Genomic DNA, 17,960 nt, shown 5'->3' on the forward strand with positions numbered 1-17,960 from the left:
TTGTGGTGGCCATGGCTGTGAGTTCAACAAATGCAGAACGGGTGGATCTTAGGATGCATTATGGAATTCACAACAGGTGGAATGGAAGGCACTCATAAATGTTCAGCGACCCAATTCACAACAAGTGGAGTAGCTGAGACACATCATTGTTTAGCTATCCCTTTGTCTGTAAGCCACGCATATCATCATTGTGTTTGCTAACAGAAGAATGTACGGATTGGCACAGTCGATGAGATGTCGACTTATACTAGTACAGCTTTTATGAGTCCACTACACGTTATTTAATGGAAACCTGCGTGGAAGCCAATCTTGTCGGTTGCCTACACCGTCGGATGGACACCTGCACGAATCTGAATGCAACATCTGTTAGGTTTTTATTTCTTTTTCATATAAGCTATACAACGCTGGTTTTAAATTCTTTTCCCACAAAAGAAAAAGAAACTAAAAGGGTCGTCACGGGGAAGACGAAACGAGCAGTCACGGAAGAAAGGGAGGTCGGGGGCTAAATCGTCAATTGAACCGGGCGAAATCGGCCAGCTTCCTCGACCGGCAGGGGTCGAGCCCGCGCGGAGCGCCTGCGGCCGTGGCGCGGCGGTGGCGGCGGACGGAGCTCGCCGGGCCCCACAGCTCGCTGGAGACGGCAGCCGGTTCCGCCACGTGGCTGTGCCTCCCGCCTGGGCCCACCCTCATCAGCGGGCTCAGGCAGACGGCGAAACTCGATACGCCGCCGAGGCCGCGTGGGTGGTGGTGGCGGCTGCGGGTGTTAGCGGAGATCCGCCGCAGGGGCGTCGGAGTCGGACGCCGCCACCCGTTCGAAGACTCGCTCGAGTATCCGATCTCGTCCACCTCCTCTTCCTCCATGGCCGGCGACATTCCCCGCCCCACCACCCGGCACGACCTCCTCGTCTGTTCCGGAAGCGCCTCCCCCTCGGCCGCCGAGGAGACCTGAGGTTGCTTCTTCTTCCGGCGGATGCCGGGAACAAGCGCCGAGAACCATGATCTCGATCCAGAACCCTCGCAATACCCCCAGTCCACCTCCACCTTCTCCTGTCTGTGATGACCGAACAGGGCTTTGAGGACGGAGAACCGCCCGTAGCTCCGGCTCGGACCACCATCGACCTCGCCGCCGAAGGTAGGGCCGAGCTGGGGGGTGCTGAAGAAACGGCGGTCGCAGTGGTGGGAGGCGCTGGATCCGGCGGATCGGCGGGGAGGCAAGTAAGGCGACACGGACCGGGGGAAGGCGACGGGGGGTGCCGGAGGGGCCGGTGGCGCGTCGAACGTCCGGCGGTGGTTTCTGTAGTGGTAGTCACGGGGGGCGAGCCCATCCTGGGCGGCGACGAGGGCGAGGAGGCGCTCGCGGAGGCAGGAGGCGCAGACACCGGCGCCCAATTCGTACGGGTGCTTCTTGCACTTCATCGCCGCCGCCCTGCGGCCATCGACGGTTCAGCACAGGAATCGAGGATAAAACGAGCACAAAGGTTCGGTTCTCCCCCGATTCCCCCAACACCAGATCGAGATCGAGGCGCGGCGGAGCTCTTCTCCTCTTCGTCGTTTCCTCCAGGCTCGAGCTATTAAATAGGGCATATTTTATTCTCGAAAAATCCCGCGGGAACTGATCGAGTCGCCCAAAAAATTTTCATGGGTGACGTGCTATCCGACCCAATCATCCGGACCCAGCTCGACCGGGCCCAACCTCTCTAGCGCGGGGCCCATTAACGTTGCCAACAAGAAGCAGGTAGGGCACACCGTGACCTAATTTGGGCACAGATAGCTCGACCTTTTTTTTCCAAATATTCCTCGCTTTGATTTTTATTGCGTAAAAGAATCATAAAAATTACGAAATTAAAATTAATCGCCATTAAATTTATATTTATCAACAATTTTATTAAAAATTATCTTTTCATGGATTCATTATAAAACATGTATAAGGGATCTGAATCACTCAACGAGTGGGACCCTCGTCCAATTAATTGAGTCACACTCACGGATTGGTGGTTGAGCTGTTGAAAGACATACCCACTTTACCAAAGCCTAGTCCTTACACGTTACTTAAGCAAGTCCATATAATAAATTCCATCGTATAAATAAATGATTTATTTGATTTAATTTCATCATATTTATTATATTATATTATATTATATATATATATATATATATATATATATATATATATATATAAGATCCTTCAAAAACATATAATTTACACCATCAGCAAAATACAATATGGACCGTTGTGGTCTTGCATCGATATCATTAAATCTAGTCAACAATTTGGTCCCATCACTGAGTTTGTTGGGTCCAAATTTTGTATACGTGTTAAATTCATAGTAGTGGAAGCATGGTAGTATTAGTCAACTATTTAAAACTATAAGTCGCAATGTGTATTAATGTTGTTTCAACCATGTCAATGATCTCCTCTTACCATCATACGATTTCCAAATCCATCACATCAAGTCAAACTCATCTAGATGAGTTAGTTCACCATCAAATTATATTCCCTGAAATCTTATTTAATGCATATAATTTTAAGGTATGTGTTGATATTCAATTAATTAATATATTATTATTTCACAAGTGATAAAAAAATATAAAAAATTATAAAATCTAAAATAAGTATTACAATGATAAAATCAAATAAAAAGCTTTCCATTCTCAGCTTGACAAACATGTATCTATTGATGCACTAAATACGGTCAATTGTGGCGGACATAAATCCTTTTCGTTTGGGGTTGCATTGCGTATGGTTGCAGTCATTCGATCGCAACCACATAAAGCAAATTAAAAGCGAAGATTTCAGCGAGGAAGAAGACGTTCACATTGGAAAATTAGTCACAGGGAGGAATGCACTAACAATTATGTTCTATGGTAGCCATCCAATTAATGCATCCTTGAGATGATGGGAAAACACAATGTCTTCATGCCACTTCCCAAACTAATCAATACCAATTCTTTTACTATATGTATAGGCTATCGATCCTGAAAACACTATGACATAGATGAATTCTCTAATTTAATAAAATTAAATATTATAATAGTTTATGAGCAACAGGAGATAATATGATATTACTCATATTATTTTTTCAATATATCAATAAATATATTATAATATTTATTAAAAAAATAATATAATTGAGACAAATTAAATCAATCTAAGCTAGAAACTATTATATAAGTATTTATAATAGTTTAGAAATAACATCACAAAAATGAGGATAAAAAATTAACATATCATAATGCTTTGAGCACTAAAATAAATACACTGTAATGTATATTTGAAAACATTGTAATTGACCTAAGTTGACCCATAGCCTCAACTAAACCATCTATAAATCTAAAAGTTTGATATCATAATGATGCATGAACAACAAATCCAAAAGGACATAAAATGATATTACTTATAATATTTTTTTTAATACCTTTATAATTCTTTCAACATGTCAACAAAAATACTTTAACACTATTAACAAATACTATAAGTTAGTCAAATTGAATCAAAATATAATATAAACCATTTGGAAAATCATAATAATATTTAAACATATTTTTATAATAGTTTAGAAACAATACCACCCAAATGAATTTAAAAATTAAACTATTATAGTGAATTGGTCATCATAATAAAAACATTGTAAAATATACTTGAAAACATAATATGCATTAAGTGCTTGGAGTTCAATATTTTTTTTCAAATCACATTTGGGTTGCTAATGTGATTTCATAAATTCCTAAAACACCATATGGCATTATTTAAAATTAGAAGATTGTTAACTTAATTTAGTGAAAAACCAACATGATTTATGTTTTTTACAAGGTGAAAATTTATTTTATTTTTAAATATTATTTTACATTCATTTATTATTATATGTCTATTCATACAAATTTTTTATAAGATTATAACAAATTCCATACAAATATAAAAATATAACAAATATAAAAAATATTTTTATATTCATACAAATATAAAAATACGAAAAAAAAATTATATATTAAATATAACAAATTATTTACCAGGTAACTGAGGTATTTTTGGGAAGCGGAGATATTTACTCTATTGCCAATCCTCTCATCAGTATGTGCGGCCGTCCGATCGTGATCGAAGCGTCGTCCTTATCCCATCATGAGATTCCACGAGCGGTTTGCTCAGGTATTTTAAGGAAGAAGATATAATTACTCACTTGCCACTCCTCTCATCAAATATCCGTGGCCGTCCGATCGTGAATGAAGCGTCGTCCTTAAGCGTATTCCCATCCTTGGATTTCCACGAGCCGCTACGTACGTATTTTTGGGGAAATAGAGATATTTACTCTCTTGCCACTACTCTCATCAAGTATTCCTGGTCGTCCGATCGTGAATGAAGCGTCGTCCTTAAGCGTATTCCCATCCTAGGATTTGCTCGAGCAGCTACTTAGGTATTTTTGGCGAAGGAGACATATTTACTCTTTTGCCACATCGCTCATCAATTATCCGTGCCCGTCCGATCGTGATCGAAGCGTCGTCCTTATGCGTATTCCTATCATAGCATTCCACGAGCAGTTTGTTAGGCATTTTAGGAGGGAGAGAGATTTACTGTCTTGCCACTTCCCCAATCAAGTATTCGTGGCCGTCCGATCGTGATCGAAGCGTTGTCTTAAGCGTATTCCCACCCAGTGATTCCGTTCGGAATTCTACCCTTGGCCTTATTTTTCTCGGCCACCCTCTCTCTCTCTATAAATAAGTGGTGAGATGAACGCGGAGGCGTCGATTTCCCTCCTTCCAATCTTCATCCTCTTTGTTTCTCGCGAGGAATTGGAATAGAATCTCTCGGTCTCAGGTATCGGGTCTCGTTCTCCTCCACTTCCCCACCTTTGTGATGCATCGGTTCGATCTCTAGGTTGTCGATGAGATGCTTTTCCTCGTTTACATCTCGGCCAGTTAGTTCGCAGGTCGGAGAACTCTTTGGATTTCTCTTCTTGGTTTGAAGTTTGATTTCTTGCGTTCCTCCGTTGGTAGAACCGGTGAGTTTGGAACCTCTGCAGCTTAGTTCTTTCTCGATTCTTGATTTATAGGACTTGATATGATTTGGATGAAAGATTAATAAGTACTCAAAACCTAGGGCTATGGTTTGCATAATTGATGTGGAGCGTGGAATCCGTACCGTTGGCTAAATTTCTGATGTTTCTGGTTTCTCGATCTACATCTTTGTTGCGCGTTGCAATGTACTATTCTCTCCTTCTGTTAGTTCGTAGCAGTTGGGGGTGCGCTCTGATATGATTGAGGTTCAAGATTGATCAATAATTATAAACTAGGGATATGATTTGCAAAATTGATGTGGATTGTGGAATCCGTGGTGATCTTTGTTGTTTTCTTGATTTGCATCTTTGCGCGTTACAATGCACTCTTCTTCCTTTTTGTGCATTTAATAGGTTTGCATTCAATTTGGCATTTGATGTTGATAGCTTATTTCTCTTTGTATATTTGGTGGATCTGAAAGTTCGAGTATGATGTTTTGTGACAGATCCCATTTCTAAAGTCTTAGTTTCACTGCTTGCCTCAATTGGATGTCTTTCTATATGTTTATGTATTTTGGTGACAAATGCTTGATGTTATCTTCGTCTGAACTTGCAGACGTAAAATTTGACATCCGACTTGCTTCTGACGGGCACAATGGTAGATTCAAGCAAGGTATCCTATTTTCTGGTTTCATTGCAATAGTCATATGGAATTATTTAATTGACAAGAGAATATCTTGTTGGATATTGAAGCTTCACTTATGTGTCCCAATGGGATCTTGTAATTTTTCAGTTTGCACAAGAATAGAGTGTGTAACATTACCAGTACCTTTTTGAATATATTGTCTGTTTTCCACTCTCCTCTATTCATATTGCTATTGTAGCACATGATTTAGAAATTTTGACTTAGCACTTGTTTTTTTTTATATTGACAAGACCACTTCATTTAATTTGGTATCAAGGATAATACTGACTATCTGAATGCAGGATGTTAATGGGGGCTTCCCAGGTGACAAGAAGATCACAGTTGTTTTTGTGTTAGGCAAGCATTCTTTGCTTGAGAGTAGCTTGATTATCAATTCTTTATTAGTTTGATTTTTAAATACAATTTTTACAGAATGATTGCTTAGTACACATTTTTGATGCTTTCATCCAGTGGTAGATGAAAATGTAAACATTTTGTATGGGAAATTTTGTTATTAAACCTCAGAATGTATCATTCCATACATATGGTTCTGCATGTCTTCAATGATTCCAATGCCAATCAAATTCGAAAGAAAGAAAAGGAAAAATTCACTTACTAGGAAGACTTGGTACCTTTTGTTACTTCTGCATTCCTTTCTTTTGGTAAAAAAAATGGTAGAGACTTTTGAATGTGCCAGTATGCAGCAATCGATGCAATATGTAAATGGTAAATTTTGATATTTCTGTTTTCTTTTATAGCTTGCCTTTGTTGGTTGGTCTGTTGTCTAGATCTTTCTTTTCTTATTCTCATTTCATTTTCCACCTTCTATGTAACAGGTGGGCCTGGCAGTGGAAAAGGCACCCAGTGTGCAAAAATTGTTGAAAACTTTGGTTTCACTCATCTTAGTGCTGGTGATCTTCTGCGTGCAGAAATCAAGTCTGGTTCAGAAAATGGGTATCATGTTTTTTTTTGTAGTTTTACCTTTCTGATTTTTAAATATTTTTTTAATTTGTGTCGTGCAAGTTTGTAGTTTCTTAGTATCATTATATCTGGCTTCAACTTTAATTAGGGAAAATTAGGTCTTGATTGATTGATCTGACTTCATACGTTAAAGCCTAAATTTACAGCCTGTCCTAAATCCACTCTACATAATGGCAGGCTAGAGTGCCAGGACCTTGGTTCAACAGGAGGTCAACTCTAAGTGATCCAAAACTTAAATTGCCGATGTGGTTATGGGTAAATGTACTGGTGCAAGACTGCAAATTACAATAATTACCTAAATAACTTCTAATGTGGGTTCTCTACTGTTGGGAGACAAGTGATAAGGGAAGAGGAAATGAAGAATGAATTGATCAGTGAAGAAAACATGCAGTAGGTATTGGCAAGGAGTTGATAATTTTATATTTTTGAGAGTAGGTCACCGTGATGCTGGGATAAAGAACTGGTTGTTAAGACTTCCTGTTATGTGATGATGGTTGGCGGGTAGTTACTGCCTTGTTGGTATTGTAGCCTAGCATTGGCCTGAAATGAGGAAACGTAAGGTGGAAGGAAAGAATATGGACAGAGCTGCAAGAAGATAAGTCAGAAGAGAGTCATTTGAAAGAGAGATAGATAGCTAGAGAGAAGATATCCAAAAGAGGCGGCTTATGTAAAGATAGCAGCTTTAAGAAATGAATGATGAAAAATATAGAACTATTATATGAACCCACATATCAGATGTCTTAAGGTTGGTCTGCCAATTGTATCCTCTGTTGACCTGAACCTAGCCCCAGTTAAGCACGGATTTTGCTTGCCAGTGCAATTTATCACCCATTTTTTACCCTCAACTTCTTAAGACTAAAACCTATGTTCTTGTTAGATATTCAACATAAATAGAACTTGTCTGGGATGTTATTTAATTGGAACATTGGTCTCATTTTTCTCCTCGATGGATGTCAGTTCAATGATCTCCAGCATGATAAAGGAAGGCAAAATTGTCCCTTCTGAGGTTACTGTTGAACTTCTACAAAAGGCTATGCTTGAGAGTGGAAACGATAAATTTCTTATTGATGGCTTTCCTCGAAATGAAGAGAATCGTGCTACTTTTGAGAATGTTGTAAGTTAGCAATATGCTAATGTTTTCATAATTCTAGCTAAATGTTACTATTTACATTCACAGAAACAATTTTCTTTTGTTTTGACAGACAAAAATTGAGCCAGAATTTATACTTTTTTTTAATTGTCCAGAGGAAGAGATGGAACAGAGACTTTTGAGTCGCAACCAGGTTGTCATTTGCTTCCTCAATTTGCTTTTTGTCCGGAATCTAGTATGTGAACCACTAATATTTTTGTATGATTCAGGGGAGAGATGATGATAACATTGAGACCATAAGGAAGCGTTTTAAAGTTTTTGTTGAATCCAGTATACCTGTAGTTGAGTATTATGACATGAAGGGCAAGGTTCGAAAGGTATATACTAGCTGTCATTTCCATGGCCTTGCCGAAGTGAGCTTTTTGCTTTTTTTGTTCATATTGTTATAATAGCTGATAGTTCTATGTATCATCCAAAGTACCAGTTTCTCTCATATCATTAGAATCATCTCATTAGAATGATATTGTAAATGCTTTCTATTTTCTTAAACTAGTTTATTATTGCTTCTCTCATGAGTGTTCTCAGTTTGCTTTGGAGTGTTGCTTTGATATTCATAGCTGAGGTGGTATTATCTTACGTTATTGCAATTACCTTGTAGGTCTGTTTTAACATAATGCACCCTTTTTGAGCAGCTTGAGGCTAAGAAATCCGTGATCAGAGGCTGAGTGGTTCTGGCTCATCTTGGTCCAATCATACACACATGCATGCTCATTTAAGTGTGCTTACACTTGCGCGCGCACACACAATTCGACCTTTTTCCAGTTTGATTGGAGCTAAGAAATTCATGGTCTAACTTGTAAGGCTGAGTTGAGTGGCCATCTTTTCTTATTCCAATCATACACACAATAGAGAGAGCTTTTGATTATTTGTTTGTTAGTAATTGTTATTACCTTTCTTGATTCGGGAACACAGACTCCAAAACAAGATGTGATACAAACTATGCAACAAAAAGAAAACGATGAACTCATGTGATGTCTACAATATAGCAGGAATTCGAATAATCATACTCTCAGATTATTTTTATAAAAGCTTCCTGATATAATTATAAATAATTAATGGTCTGGGTTCGGTGCAGGTTGATGCTCTGAAGCCTATTGATGAGGTCTTTGAAGCTGTAAAAGCTGTTTTCGACCCATTTCATGTGAAAGTAAGATGTGCATTCACATTTTCAAGAGGCTGCTATCATGCACAATGCTTATTGGCAAATTTGTTCAGCAATCCATAATATAAGTAGACTATTGTGTCAAACAGTAACATGTCTATGGAGAAAGTTGTTCCTTAATATCTACACTAATGTAAATTAGACTGATATTTTAGTATTGCAAAGAAGATCAGGTTAATGTTTCCATTCAGTTTCATCTTGCACATTGCCTTTTTTCTACCAATCTATTTGCACATGATGCAATGAAAACATGATGAACACTTCCGGCACCTGGCTTATACCCATGACCACATAAATTAGAAACATGTGTCCCCATCTATAAACTATAATTTCTTGCTTTATTCTAACTTTTTGGCATGCATTTACAGGTTGAGTAGAGCTGCTGTGGACTGCGGTGATAATAACCTGCATTATATAACAGGTATGCTGCTTTGTTGGATAGCATTGTTGATCAAGTTTTCAGCTTAAGCATCTGACTGCTTAGTAAATGTTGATCTTATTTTACTGTAGAAAAAATAAATCTTTATACATCACAAAATTACCTGAAATTGTTGTACATCCTTAGTAATTTATTTTACCAGGAACAATCTTCATGGAGATGATGCTGAACTTTTAGATTGGGTACATTGCATATGCAAAGATACCAAGTATGTGTGGACTGCTCATTTTTTAGAATGTTTAGATTTTTAAGTGTTAGATGGGTTTAATTAGAATCTTTGTGCTGGATAATATCAAGGTAGTAGCCCTCTCAAGGTCTTAACTGAAATTTTCAATTTTTTCTTGGAGGCCTTTATGACATACATTTTTGGATTTCACAAAAAGTTGAGACATCTTTCCTTTTGTTTGAATTATCTTTGAAAGTAACAAAGTGCATCGGTTGCTGAAGGTCTGTTCATTATATAGGACCTGATTGGTAAGGCTTCAATGTTGTTGATGGCATCAAGGTTAGGTTAGTCTAAAGCTAAGGCAGACGACAGGAGAGTAACACCGGGAGACATGAGGGAAGAATAAGATAAATGGCACGCCGAATGAGGCTCTTCTACTCCCATGTACTAAACTTATTTTTTCAAACAGATTATGAATTGCATCATTTTAAAGGAACAAATTTATATTTTGCATATATGCAACAATGATCTAGGACGTAGGTCTTCTTCATATGCATAACTAGCTTAGAAGAAATCCAGGAGGATTTTTTAATGGGAAATTAATAAAACCATTTTGGGTTGAGGATCCACTCGTTGAACATGTAGTAGAATATCTAACTGCCTTGAAAGCAAAATGACTTTCCACTACCCAGATACCAAATGCCCCTTAGTGAGAAACTCAATGGCACAATTTTTTGGATTGAGGGTTTTTTTTTTTTACCATTTTTCATTTTTTTTTGTCATGGCGAGTTTGAAATGTTCCTCAACCTTCAAATATACTTTAGCCTTCCCAAGTACAAATTATTAATTATCTTAGTGTTCACATTATTGCAGCTCTAAGTTTGACAATCTTGGTCATCCAGATTGCTTATCATCAATTATTTTAGCCATGCTGAGCTTGAATATGAGCCTGGAAGCAGAAGACATCTAAATTTTTAAATAACTTAATTTGTGATGGTGGTATACTTTAAAATGTAGATGCTGTTATTGTTCAAGTTCTGATGTTTTATCAGCTGTTTCTGCAGGTATTCTTCTGTCTCAGACAGCCTATGTTATTTTGTAGCGTGGATGTCTAAGATTAACCTACAACTTATATACATTGTATTTATTTACTGTGGCATACTTCCTGATGGATATACTTGGGAAGATCATGTTGGATCAGTACATGAGTATGCAGTTTCACTTTCATGTTCCTTGTAGTAAATTCTAAATACATAATTCATTGAAAACCACGTCTTTCAGATCCAATGTGTATCTATGCAATGGCTTTCCCGGAGGGTCAACATCTTGATCTGCACAGATGCCCTGGCAATTGTCAACTTTGTTACACAGGCTTGCAAGTCACTACTTGGCATCGCAAAGCCACCATCGCAGGCCCTACTAGGCAAGCTTTATCCCCTTCTAGCACTCACTTGTCTAGAAATCTTAATTATAAAGCTCACAGCTCCGCTTCTTATGGTAGAACCGGTTCTCAGCTTTTTGTAGTGCCAGACGAGCCTTGTAGCTCCTCCAATCTCTTGTCTAAGTTCTTCTGATTTACCAAAGTGTTCCATGGTTCAATTCATTCAGCATGACTCCATATCCAATGTACTATATTTTTTTTTTTTTGTTGCCCTAACTCATAGTTTGCCACAAAATGTAGCTTACTTACTGTATATATACTACAATTTTTTTTTGCCTATATATAATATTTCAACATTTTGTGCCATGTCACAAGGATTATTTTATACATGATATTTTGAGACATGTTTGGAGTCAAAAAGTGGTGTCTATGTATCTAATGGAACGAAAAGATGTTTTGATTAGATAGTGCTAAGAAAGGGATATGATTTAGATGGGAGAAGTGTGTCAAGAAGCACGCTTTAAATAATGAATTGAAGAGTGACCTAACTCAATGAATGAAGTACCACAAAAGTATTATTTCTTTTATTATGGTTCAAGAAAAGGAAATGAAGATGAATATTGATGCTGTATGCCCATCCAATTATTACCAATGAGTTGCTCTCCACCTCCTCAGTTTCACAATTGAAGTATCGAAAGTCCAAAATGTTCTTGTTGTTGTTGTCGGATATGACCCTACATTACCTACTTCCAATATCTGTCAAATTAGTTTGATATTATTTTTTTAGGGAAAAAAATACTGATTAAAAAAGATGAAACAAAATGATCTGATTGAGATTGTTCCTTTTCAATTTGAACATGAAATTATCTGTCTAAGAAATAAGAATATATATGTATATATGAACCTTTAAAGTTATAAAATATTAATTAAAAACTTTGTCCTCCCAAAATATTTCTAACTTAATGCATATACAACACCCCAATTGATAGCTTGGTTATATGTACCTTTTTATACATAAATAAAATATATAAATCAATTAATTAATTATTTTATGTCTAGTATATGTTAGGATTGGTAAGTATTTTTAGGATCCTAATATAATTCAATTACTTAGGAAACAAATAAAAGCGTCATTAGTATTCTCAAGGTTTTCTCTACTACATCTCGAGAAGTCGAGAAAAGTTTTTTTTACAATGTACAAACGTTTCCGTACTTGATTTGATTTAACTTAGATGATTTTATCTCTTATATTTGATCATTTATATATAATAAAGAATTTAAGTTTTATTTTATGAATGTAGATAGAGAGTGTCAAATTACATAAATCTTATGTCAATTTTTCTTGTGATCTCTGAAATTTTTATATCGATATCGACGGTAATTATTTTATGTCTAGTACAAGGTTGTGTACCATTCTTTGTGAGATTTTTTCATTAGAATTTCTATCATCAGCTTTGAGTTAGCATCAATTATGTAAGTGCATGAATATCTTCTGCTAAATCTTTTGGCTTCACAGTGCATCACTGTTGATATTTGAGACACCGCTTGTTATTTTGAAACAACAAGTGCTTTGCTTACTTTCCAACCCATCTATTGATGACTTTTGTCTACCCATGCGGAGTAGTTGATCAAAAAGTCACTTAATTCCATTCAGTTCAATGTTAATTTAGTGGAATGACTGTTCTTGTGGACCTTATACATATGAACTCTCATAGCAAATCTTTGGGGGTGGGTGGCACTTTATGAGCACGCGTATCATTTAATGTAATGTTTCTCTTCTTGTTGGTCCCAATCAGAGCTCGAAGAAATTGACTCCAACACTGAGTTTTTGATTGAAGATCACAACCAACATATGATATGTTTGGTGTTAAATTCATTTCAAATAAATTAAACATAAAATGGATCATGAAATGTAATTTGATGATATGGATCTATTTTTTGAAAACAATGAGGATTTAGATCTTATTAGATGAGAGTCAAAAAAGTTAAGTATCATCAAGAAAGCAATCGAATAATTGGATGGAAGTTAAGGTACCATCAGATGAGTAAAGAATGAACATTAAAGTGTCAGAGTTGATGAATGAGACTAAGGAAAGATAGTTTCTTTGGATATTTGATTGATAATTTGACTTTAGATTGAAGTTTTGAAGAGGAGGAAAGTAAGAGAAGCCTTTCACATGTAATCTCCAATTAGTTTGAAGCTTGAGTTATTGACAAACACTCGTAAAGATTTCAATTGCCATTTCAACCTCTCTTTTCCTCATTTTAGGTCAGCCAACCTTGAATGAAGAAGATAAGGACGTGCCCTTTAGAAAAGTGAATATGTTCCAAAGCTGTTGAACACTTCGCATGTCTTTACCATCTCCATCTTTTGGCACACTCTTTCCCCCTCCTCCCTACCTCTCTACTACTACACCAGCCAATCACATGCCAAGTGAACTTGTTCTTCTTTTCTCCTTTCTTGTCCTACTCTCTGATATCTGCAAGTGCAAGCATGCATCCATGGCCCCAGAGAGAGAGAGAGAGAGAGAGTTGGCATCACCTCACCAAACATTTGTTTAGGATTGAGCCCACAAATCCAAAAGTATCCTTATCTTTATTCTTTAAATCTCTGGTCCCTTCTACCTGGCTACATCCTCCTCTGTGAATTCTGGGCCTTCGTTTCTCATTCATGAACTGTAGGACACAAGGGAAAGAAGGTGGGCAGGACCATCCTGTAGTTGTCTTCAGCTACGGCATGCATGCCTTCAAGTGGCGATGCAGATTGAGTCCTACATCTGCTTCGCCATATGAACGGACTCCCGAACAGGTGTGAGTCCGATGTCTGAACAGGAAGAGTCCACCACAATGGCGAAGAGGATCGTCGGGATCATGGAGAAAACCTGCGTCTCCCATTCGAAGAACATCGCTTTCGGTTCGTTCGCGATGTCGCGGTGGTGGCCGTCGCTGTCTTCTCCACTCACCTGAAGGTAGGCGCATGGTCCTGCATCTCCGGTGCACCATTAGAATGTTCGTTTGGCTCCATGCATGCACTTGTTCTGGCAAGTTGATCGTTGTGGAAGTGCACGCTCATCCTTTTCTGCGTCAAGCATGATGCTAAGATAAGAGAGAAAGAGAAAGAGAGACATCCTTTTCTGCGTCAAAGATGTTGCTCGACTAGGGCGGAGAGAGAGAGAGAGAGAGAGAGACTCATCCTTTTCTGCGTCAAAGATGATACTCAGCTAAGGGGGACAGAGAGAGAGAGCGAGAGAGAGAGAGAGAGAGAGACTCATCCTTTTCTGCGTCAAAGCTGATACTCAACTACGGGGGATAGAGAGAGAGAGAGAGAGAGAGAGAGAGAGAGAGAGAGAGAGAGAGAGAGAGAGCGAATCGCTTTATGGAGAACCTTGTGGTCCTACGCTAATTAGCTTCCTGCCTCGAGCATCGATTCAAGCTCATCGCGGCCCCGAAGACTCTTCCCCAAGGAAATAGCTCTCGGTCGTCATGTGTTTGCTTTAATGCTGCAAGTGGATTCCTACTCCTGAGACCTGAATCCCGGTTGCAGAAGAGAAGGAAGACCATGAGAACCAGGAAAGGCAGGCGCTCCGAGGTGCTCTTCTCTTCTCCTCTTTTGCCGATTCAAATGGCATGGAAACAAAGGCCAAATCTTTTACTGTTGCTGCTTCCTTTGACTCAGTCCTTTTGGCCCTCAATCGTGATGAGGAAGTGGCTCAACATCAAGCCAAAGGTGCACGAATTCAGCGAGGACGAGGCCGATACAGAGAGCAGCGATGATGATGATGGTCAGCTTGTATTCTCGTTTGCCTAATGATCCTCACTCTTCTCTGTTACACATCACGCTACTGACTACCCTCGTCCTCTTCCGTTGTTCAAGATGCAAGATTCTCCTATACAATTCCATTTCCCGGAACACTCCTAAGCAAGAACGAGTGCAGAACTCAAGCCTCAGGTACCCCCATGAAAGCATTCCACTTGCCTGGATTGCCCTGTAGCATGAATTCTTGCAATAAGATCATCTCAGGGTATAAATAGGATTCGGATCAGTTTCAGGTTTTGGCATCTTTGTTCTTCGATGCATAGTTTTCAGCTGTTAATGAATCATGCCAAGTTCAAGTGTTATGTTGTAATTTGGTTTAGCAAAATGAATCAGTCCGATTCAAAGTTAGATGTAATCCGAAACTTTTCTCTGTAGATGTATCAATTAGTGTGAGATTTCTGATCGCTATCTATGTTGCATGTGCATCACATCAACTCTCACGGTAACAGAGGGAGGATTTTGTTCGTTTGTTCTTCATTATTTACATTGTTGTTGAGTGTAGAACAAGCACATATCAATTCAACATGATCTGCCGACAAAACTATTTAAGCTGATTTCAACAGAGAAGTGATAGTAAAGATAAATGAGAACACAACATCTTGCTTAATTCGTCATCGATCAACGATTTCTTGTTCTTGTTTAACACTCTGAAAACAGAAACAAGGGTCACCTTGTCAAGACTTCGAAGAAGGAAATCGGAAACCCTGCGAGTTAACTACATCACCAACAAAGATGTGAGGTTTGGCTCTGAATTAAAAAATTTGAGTTCTTGAGATTTTGCTTCATCAGCATCATGGAAGCTGTTTCACTTGTGTTTGATCTCTGTTTTTGATCCGAAGGGTGATGATTGGCACATGGAATGTCGCGGGAAGGCTCCCTTTGCAGGATCTTGAGCTTGATGAGTGGCTTGATACTGATCAACCTGCTGATATGTATGTTCTTGGGTACGTAGATTTTGTGGCTTGCCGTTCATGTAGTTTGTGTTTGGATGATCCTTTCCGAGTTTACTTGGATCATCTTCCTCTGCAGTTTCCAGGAAGTAGTCCCTTTGAATGCTGGGAATGTTCTTGGAGCTGAGGACAACAGGCCAATCCAAGAATGGGAAGCAATCATAAGAAGAACACTCAACAAATCTTCGCAGCCGAAGACACTCTGCAAGAGCTACACTGCTCCTCCCTCGCCTGCATCCATCTCATCTCCTACTGATCCCCACACCGATGGAACACAAGAAGAAGAACGAACCGATCGGACTAGCTTGCTCAAGGGATTCGAGTTAGATTGGCCTGAGCATTCGTTTGATGCACCACAGCAAGTGTTGGTCTCCGGTAAGAGACTGAGGAGGGTGTTGAGCAGTACTGCTAGAAGTGGAGTGGAAGAAGCTCAGGTTTACGCAGGACTGAGAAGAGTGTGTCAAAGCTCAGGGAATCTAGGAATGATCTGGCCGGAGCAGCAAGAAGCATCTGATGTGCTGGATTCGATCGACGACATGTCGAAGCCAAGCTCACGATACTTCCGCGTCGTCAGCAAGCAGATGGTGGGCGTTTACGTCTCGGTTTGGGTCTGCAGTAGGCTGCGCCGCCATGTCAACAACCTGAAGGTTTCCCCCGTCGGCGTTGGACTCATGGGCTACATGGGCAACAAGGTTAGTGCAAGCAAGAGCATGTAGTGAGATGATGGATGCAGGTGGCGAGGGAGCATCGATCTCATGGCGAATGAATGATGCAGGGATCGGTTTCTGTCAGCATGACGCTCTTCCAATCGCGCTTGTGCTTCGTCTGCTCTCACCTGACGTCCGGCCACACGGAGGCGGATCAGCACAAGCGCAACTCCGACGTCCATGACATCCTCCATCGCACGAGTTTCGCTTCCCTGGACGCTGCTGACCATCCACAGACGATTCCCTCGCACGAGTAGGATCTCTCTTGCTGCTTTTCTTGTTTCTGAATCGAGTTAGGTACTGAAACCTTCGATTTCTCGATCGAAACAGTCGCATCTTCTGGTTCGGGGACTTGAATTATCGCCTCAACATGCCTGATGCTGAGATAAGAGCATTAGTCGCCGGGAGGTGTTGGGATGAGCTGATGAACTTTGATCAGGTACTGCTGCTCTGAGCTCATGTGTTCGTGGCACAGACGATTAGTGTTAGTGATTGCTGATGGTTCTGTGGCAGCTGAGCAATGAGCTAAGAGGCGGCCACATATTTGATGGGTGGAAGGAAGGGCTCATTGCTTTTCCTCCTACTTACAAGTATGAGATGAATTCTGACAGATACGTCGGAGAAATTGCCAGAGAAGGGGAGAAGAGGAGATCACCAGCATGGTAACTCTTTCTCTTTCTCTCACTCTCTCTCTCTGCAGGAAATCTGTCAGCTAATTGCGATGTTTCAGGTGCGATCGGATTCTGTTTCTGGGAAAGGGAATCAAACAGGTATCTTACGGGAGATCTGAGCTAAATCTATCCGATCATCGCCCGGTAAGCTCTGTGTTTATGGTTGAAGTTGAAGTGCTCGATCAGCGAAAACTGGAAAGGGTGCTAAACTTCACCAACGCTGGATTGCTGCCGGAAGAGATCTAAAAAGCTTGTAGATTGGATTTACCTTCGACTCATCACTGCCGCTCCACATTTCCGAGATGGACAGGCAGTTCTTGAAATCGAATCTCGGAGGAAATTGGACTGATCCGACAGCGTGGGATGCCGAAAGTGCAGTGATTGTAAAGTGCGTCTGTGGAAGTATTCAATCAAGAAGATAGATCACAGCATAAATCAATTCTCAAAATGGAAATTGTTATGTTGAAATTATGTTTGGTAATAATGATTGAGATGGAACGAACAGATAAATAAGTAAACTATTTCTGTGAAGGATACGTCAATTTGATTTAGGAATGTAATTTTCTTGAGAACTAATTTCTTTTTTCTTTCTTTCTTTCTTTAACAAATCAACATGAAATTTATTATTTATAATATAATTAAAATTTTAGTAAAAAGACATAACAAACCGTTATAATGGTTCGTTATACTGTTACAAGGCTTCCTTGGATTTGACGCAATCTAACAGCGTGTAAAGGTCGGAAACAGAATCTTTAAATAGTCAACCCATCTCACCAGGAAATCAACGTCATCTTCCACCATCGCCCCCAAAACTCCTCACGATTTCTTCTTGGAGAGCTCGATCAACCCTTGTTCCCACGCCT

At 39.4% G+C, this 17,960-nt stretch overlaps 3 protein-coding genes across 14 annotated transcripts; 2 read left to right on the plus strand and 1 right to left on the minus strand.

Moving 5' to 3' along the window:
• Positions 1 to 351: 351 nt before the first annotated feature.
• LOC135632901 (uncharacterized) lies at positions 352 to 1,585 on the minus strand. Its single transcript, XM_065141762.1, has one exon. The coding sequence runs from the start codon at positions 1,414 to 1,416 to the stop codon at positions 511 to 513; it is 906 nt and encodes a 301-aa protein (XP_064997834.1). The 5' UTR covers positions 1,417 to 1,585; the 3' UTR covers positions 352 to 510.
• A 3,090-nt stretch (positions 1,586 to 4,675) lies between these two features.
• LOC135632909 (UMP-CMP kinase 3-like) lies at positions 4,676 to 11,200 on the plus strand. Of its 12 annotated transcripts, XM_065141813.1 has the most exons (12): positions 4,676 to 4,810; positions 4,923 to 4,994; positions 5,093 to 5,195; positions 5,605 to 5,661; positions 5,976 to 6,030; positions 6,510 to 6,627; positions 7,612 to 7,768; positions 7,857 to 7,937; positions 8,014 to 8,121; positions 8,880 to 8,951; positions 9,335 to 9,387; positions 10,636 to 10,851. In XM_065141813.1, exons 4-11 carry the CDS (start codon positions 5,644 to 5,646, stop codon positions 9,341 to 9,343), a joined length of 618 nt encoding a protein of 205 aa, XP_064997885.1. In that variant the 5' UTR covers positions 4,676 to 4,810; positions 4,923 to 4,994; positions 5,093 to 5,195; positions 5,605 to 5,643; the 3' UTR covers positions 9,344 to 9,387; positions 10,636 to 10,851. The 12 variants fall into 12 exon arrangements, with proteins under 12 accessions (XP_064997885.1, XP_064997866.1, XP_064997881.1 ...); XM_065141794.1 differs by lacking the exons at positions 5,093 to 5,195; positions 10,636 to 10,851 and adding an exon at positions 10,853 to 11,200; XM_065141809.1 differs by lacking the exon at positions 5,093 to 5,195 and having other exon boundaries at positions 10,624 to 10,851.
• Positions 11,201 to 14,300: 3,100 nt separating this feature from the next.
• Positions 14,301 to 17,648, plus strand: LOC103978653 (type I inositol polyphosphate 5-phosphatase 2). The gene is made up of 10 exons (XM_009394510.3): positions 14,301 to 14,541; positions 14,629 to 14,734; positions 14,827 to 14,901; positions 15,427 to 15,508; positions 15,609 to 15,713; positions 15,799 to 16,411; positions 16,495 to 16,679; positions 16,757 to 16,865; positions 16,940 to 17,088; positions 17,157 to 17,648. Exons 1-10 carry the CDS (start codon positions 14,512 to 14,514, stop codon positions 17,341 to 17,343), a joined length of 1,641 nt encoding a protein of 546 aa, XP_009392785.2. The 5' UTR covers positions 14,301 to 14,511; the 3' UTR covers positions 17,344 to 17,648.
• The last annotated feature ends 312 nt before the right edge of the window (positions 17,649 to 17,960 follow it).

This window comes from Musa acuminata, chromosome BXJ1-3, assembly GCF_036884655.1.
Source record: "Musa acuminata AAA Group cultivar baxijiao chromosome BXJ1-3, Cavendish_Baxijiao_AAA, whole genome shotgun sequence".
NCBI classification, from domain to species: domain Eukaryota; kingdom Viridiplantae; phylum Streptophyta; class Magnoliopsida; order Zingiberales; family Musaceae; genus Musa; species Musa acuminata.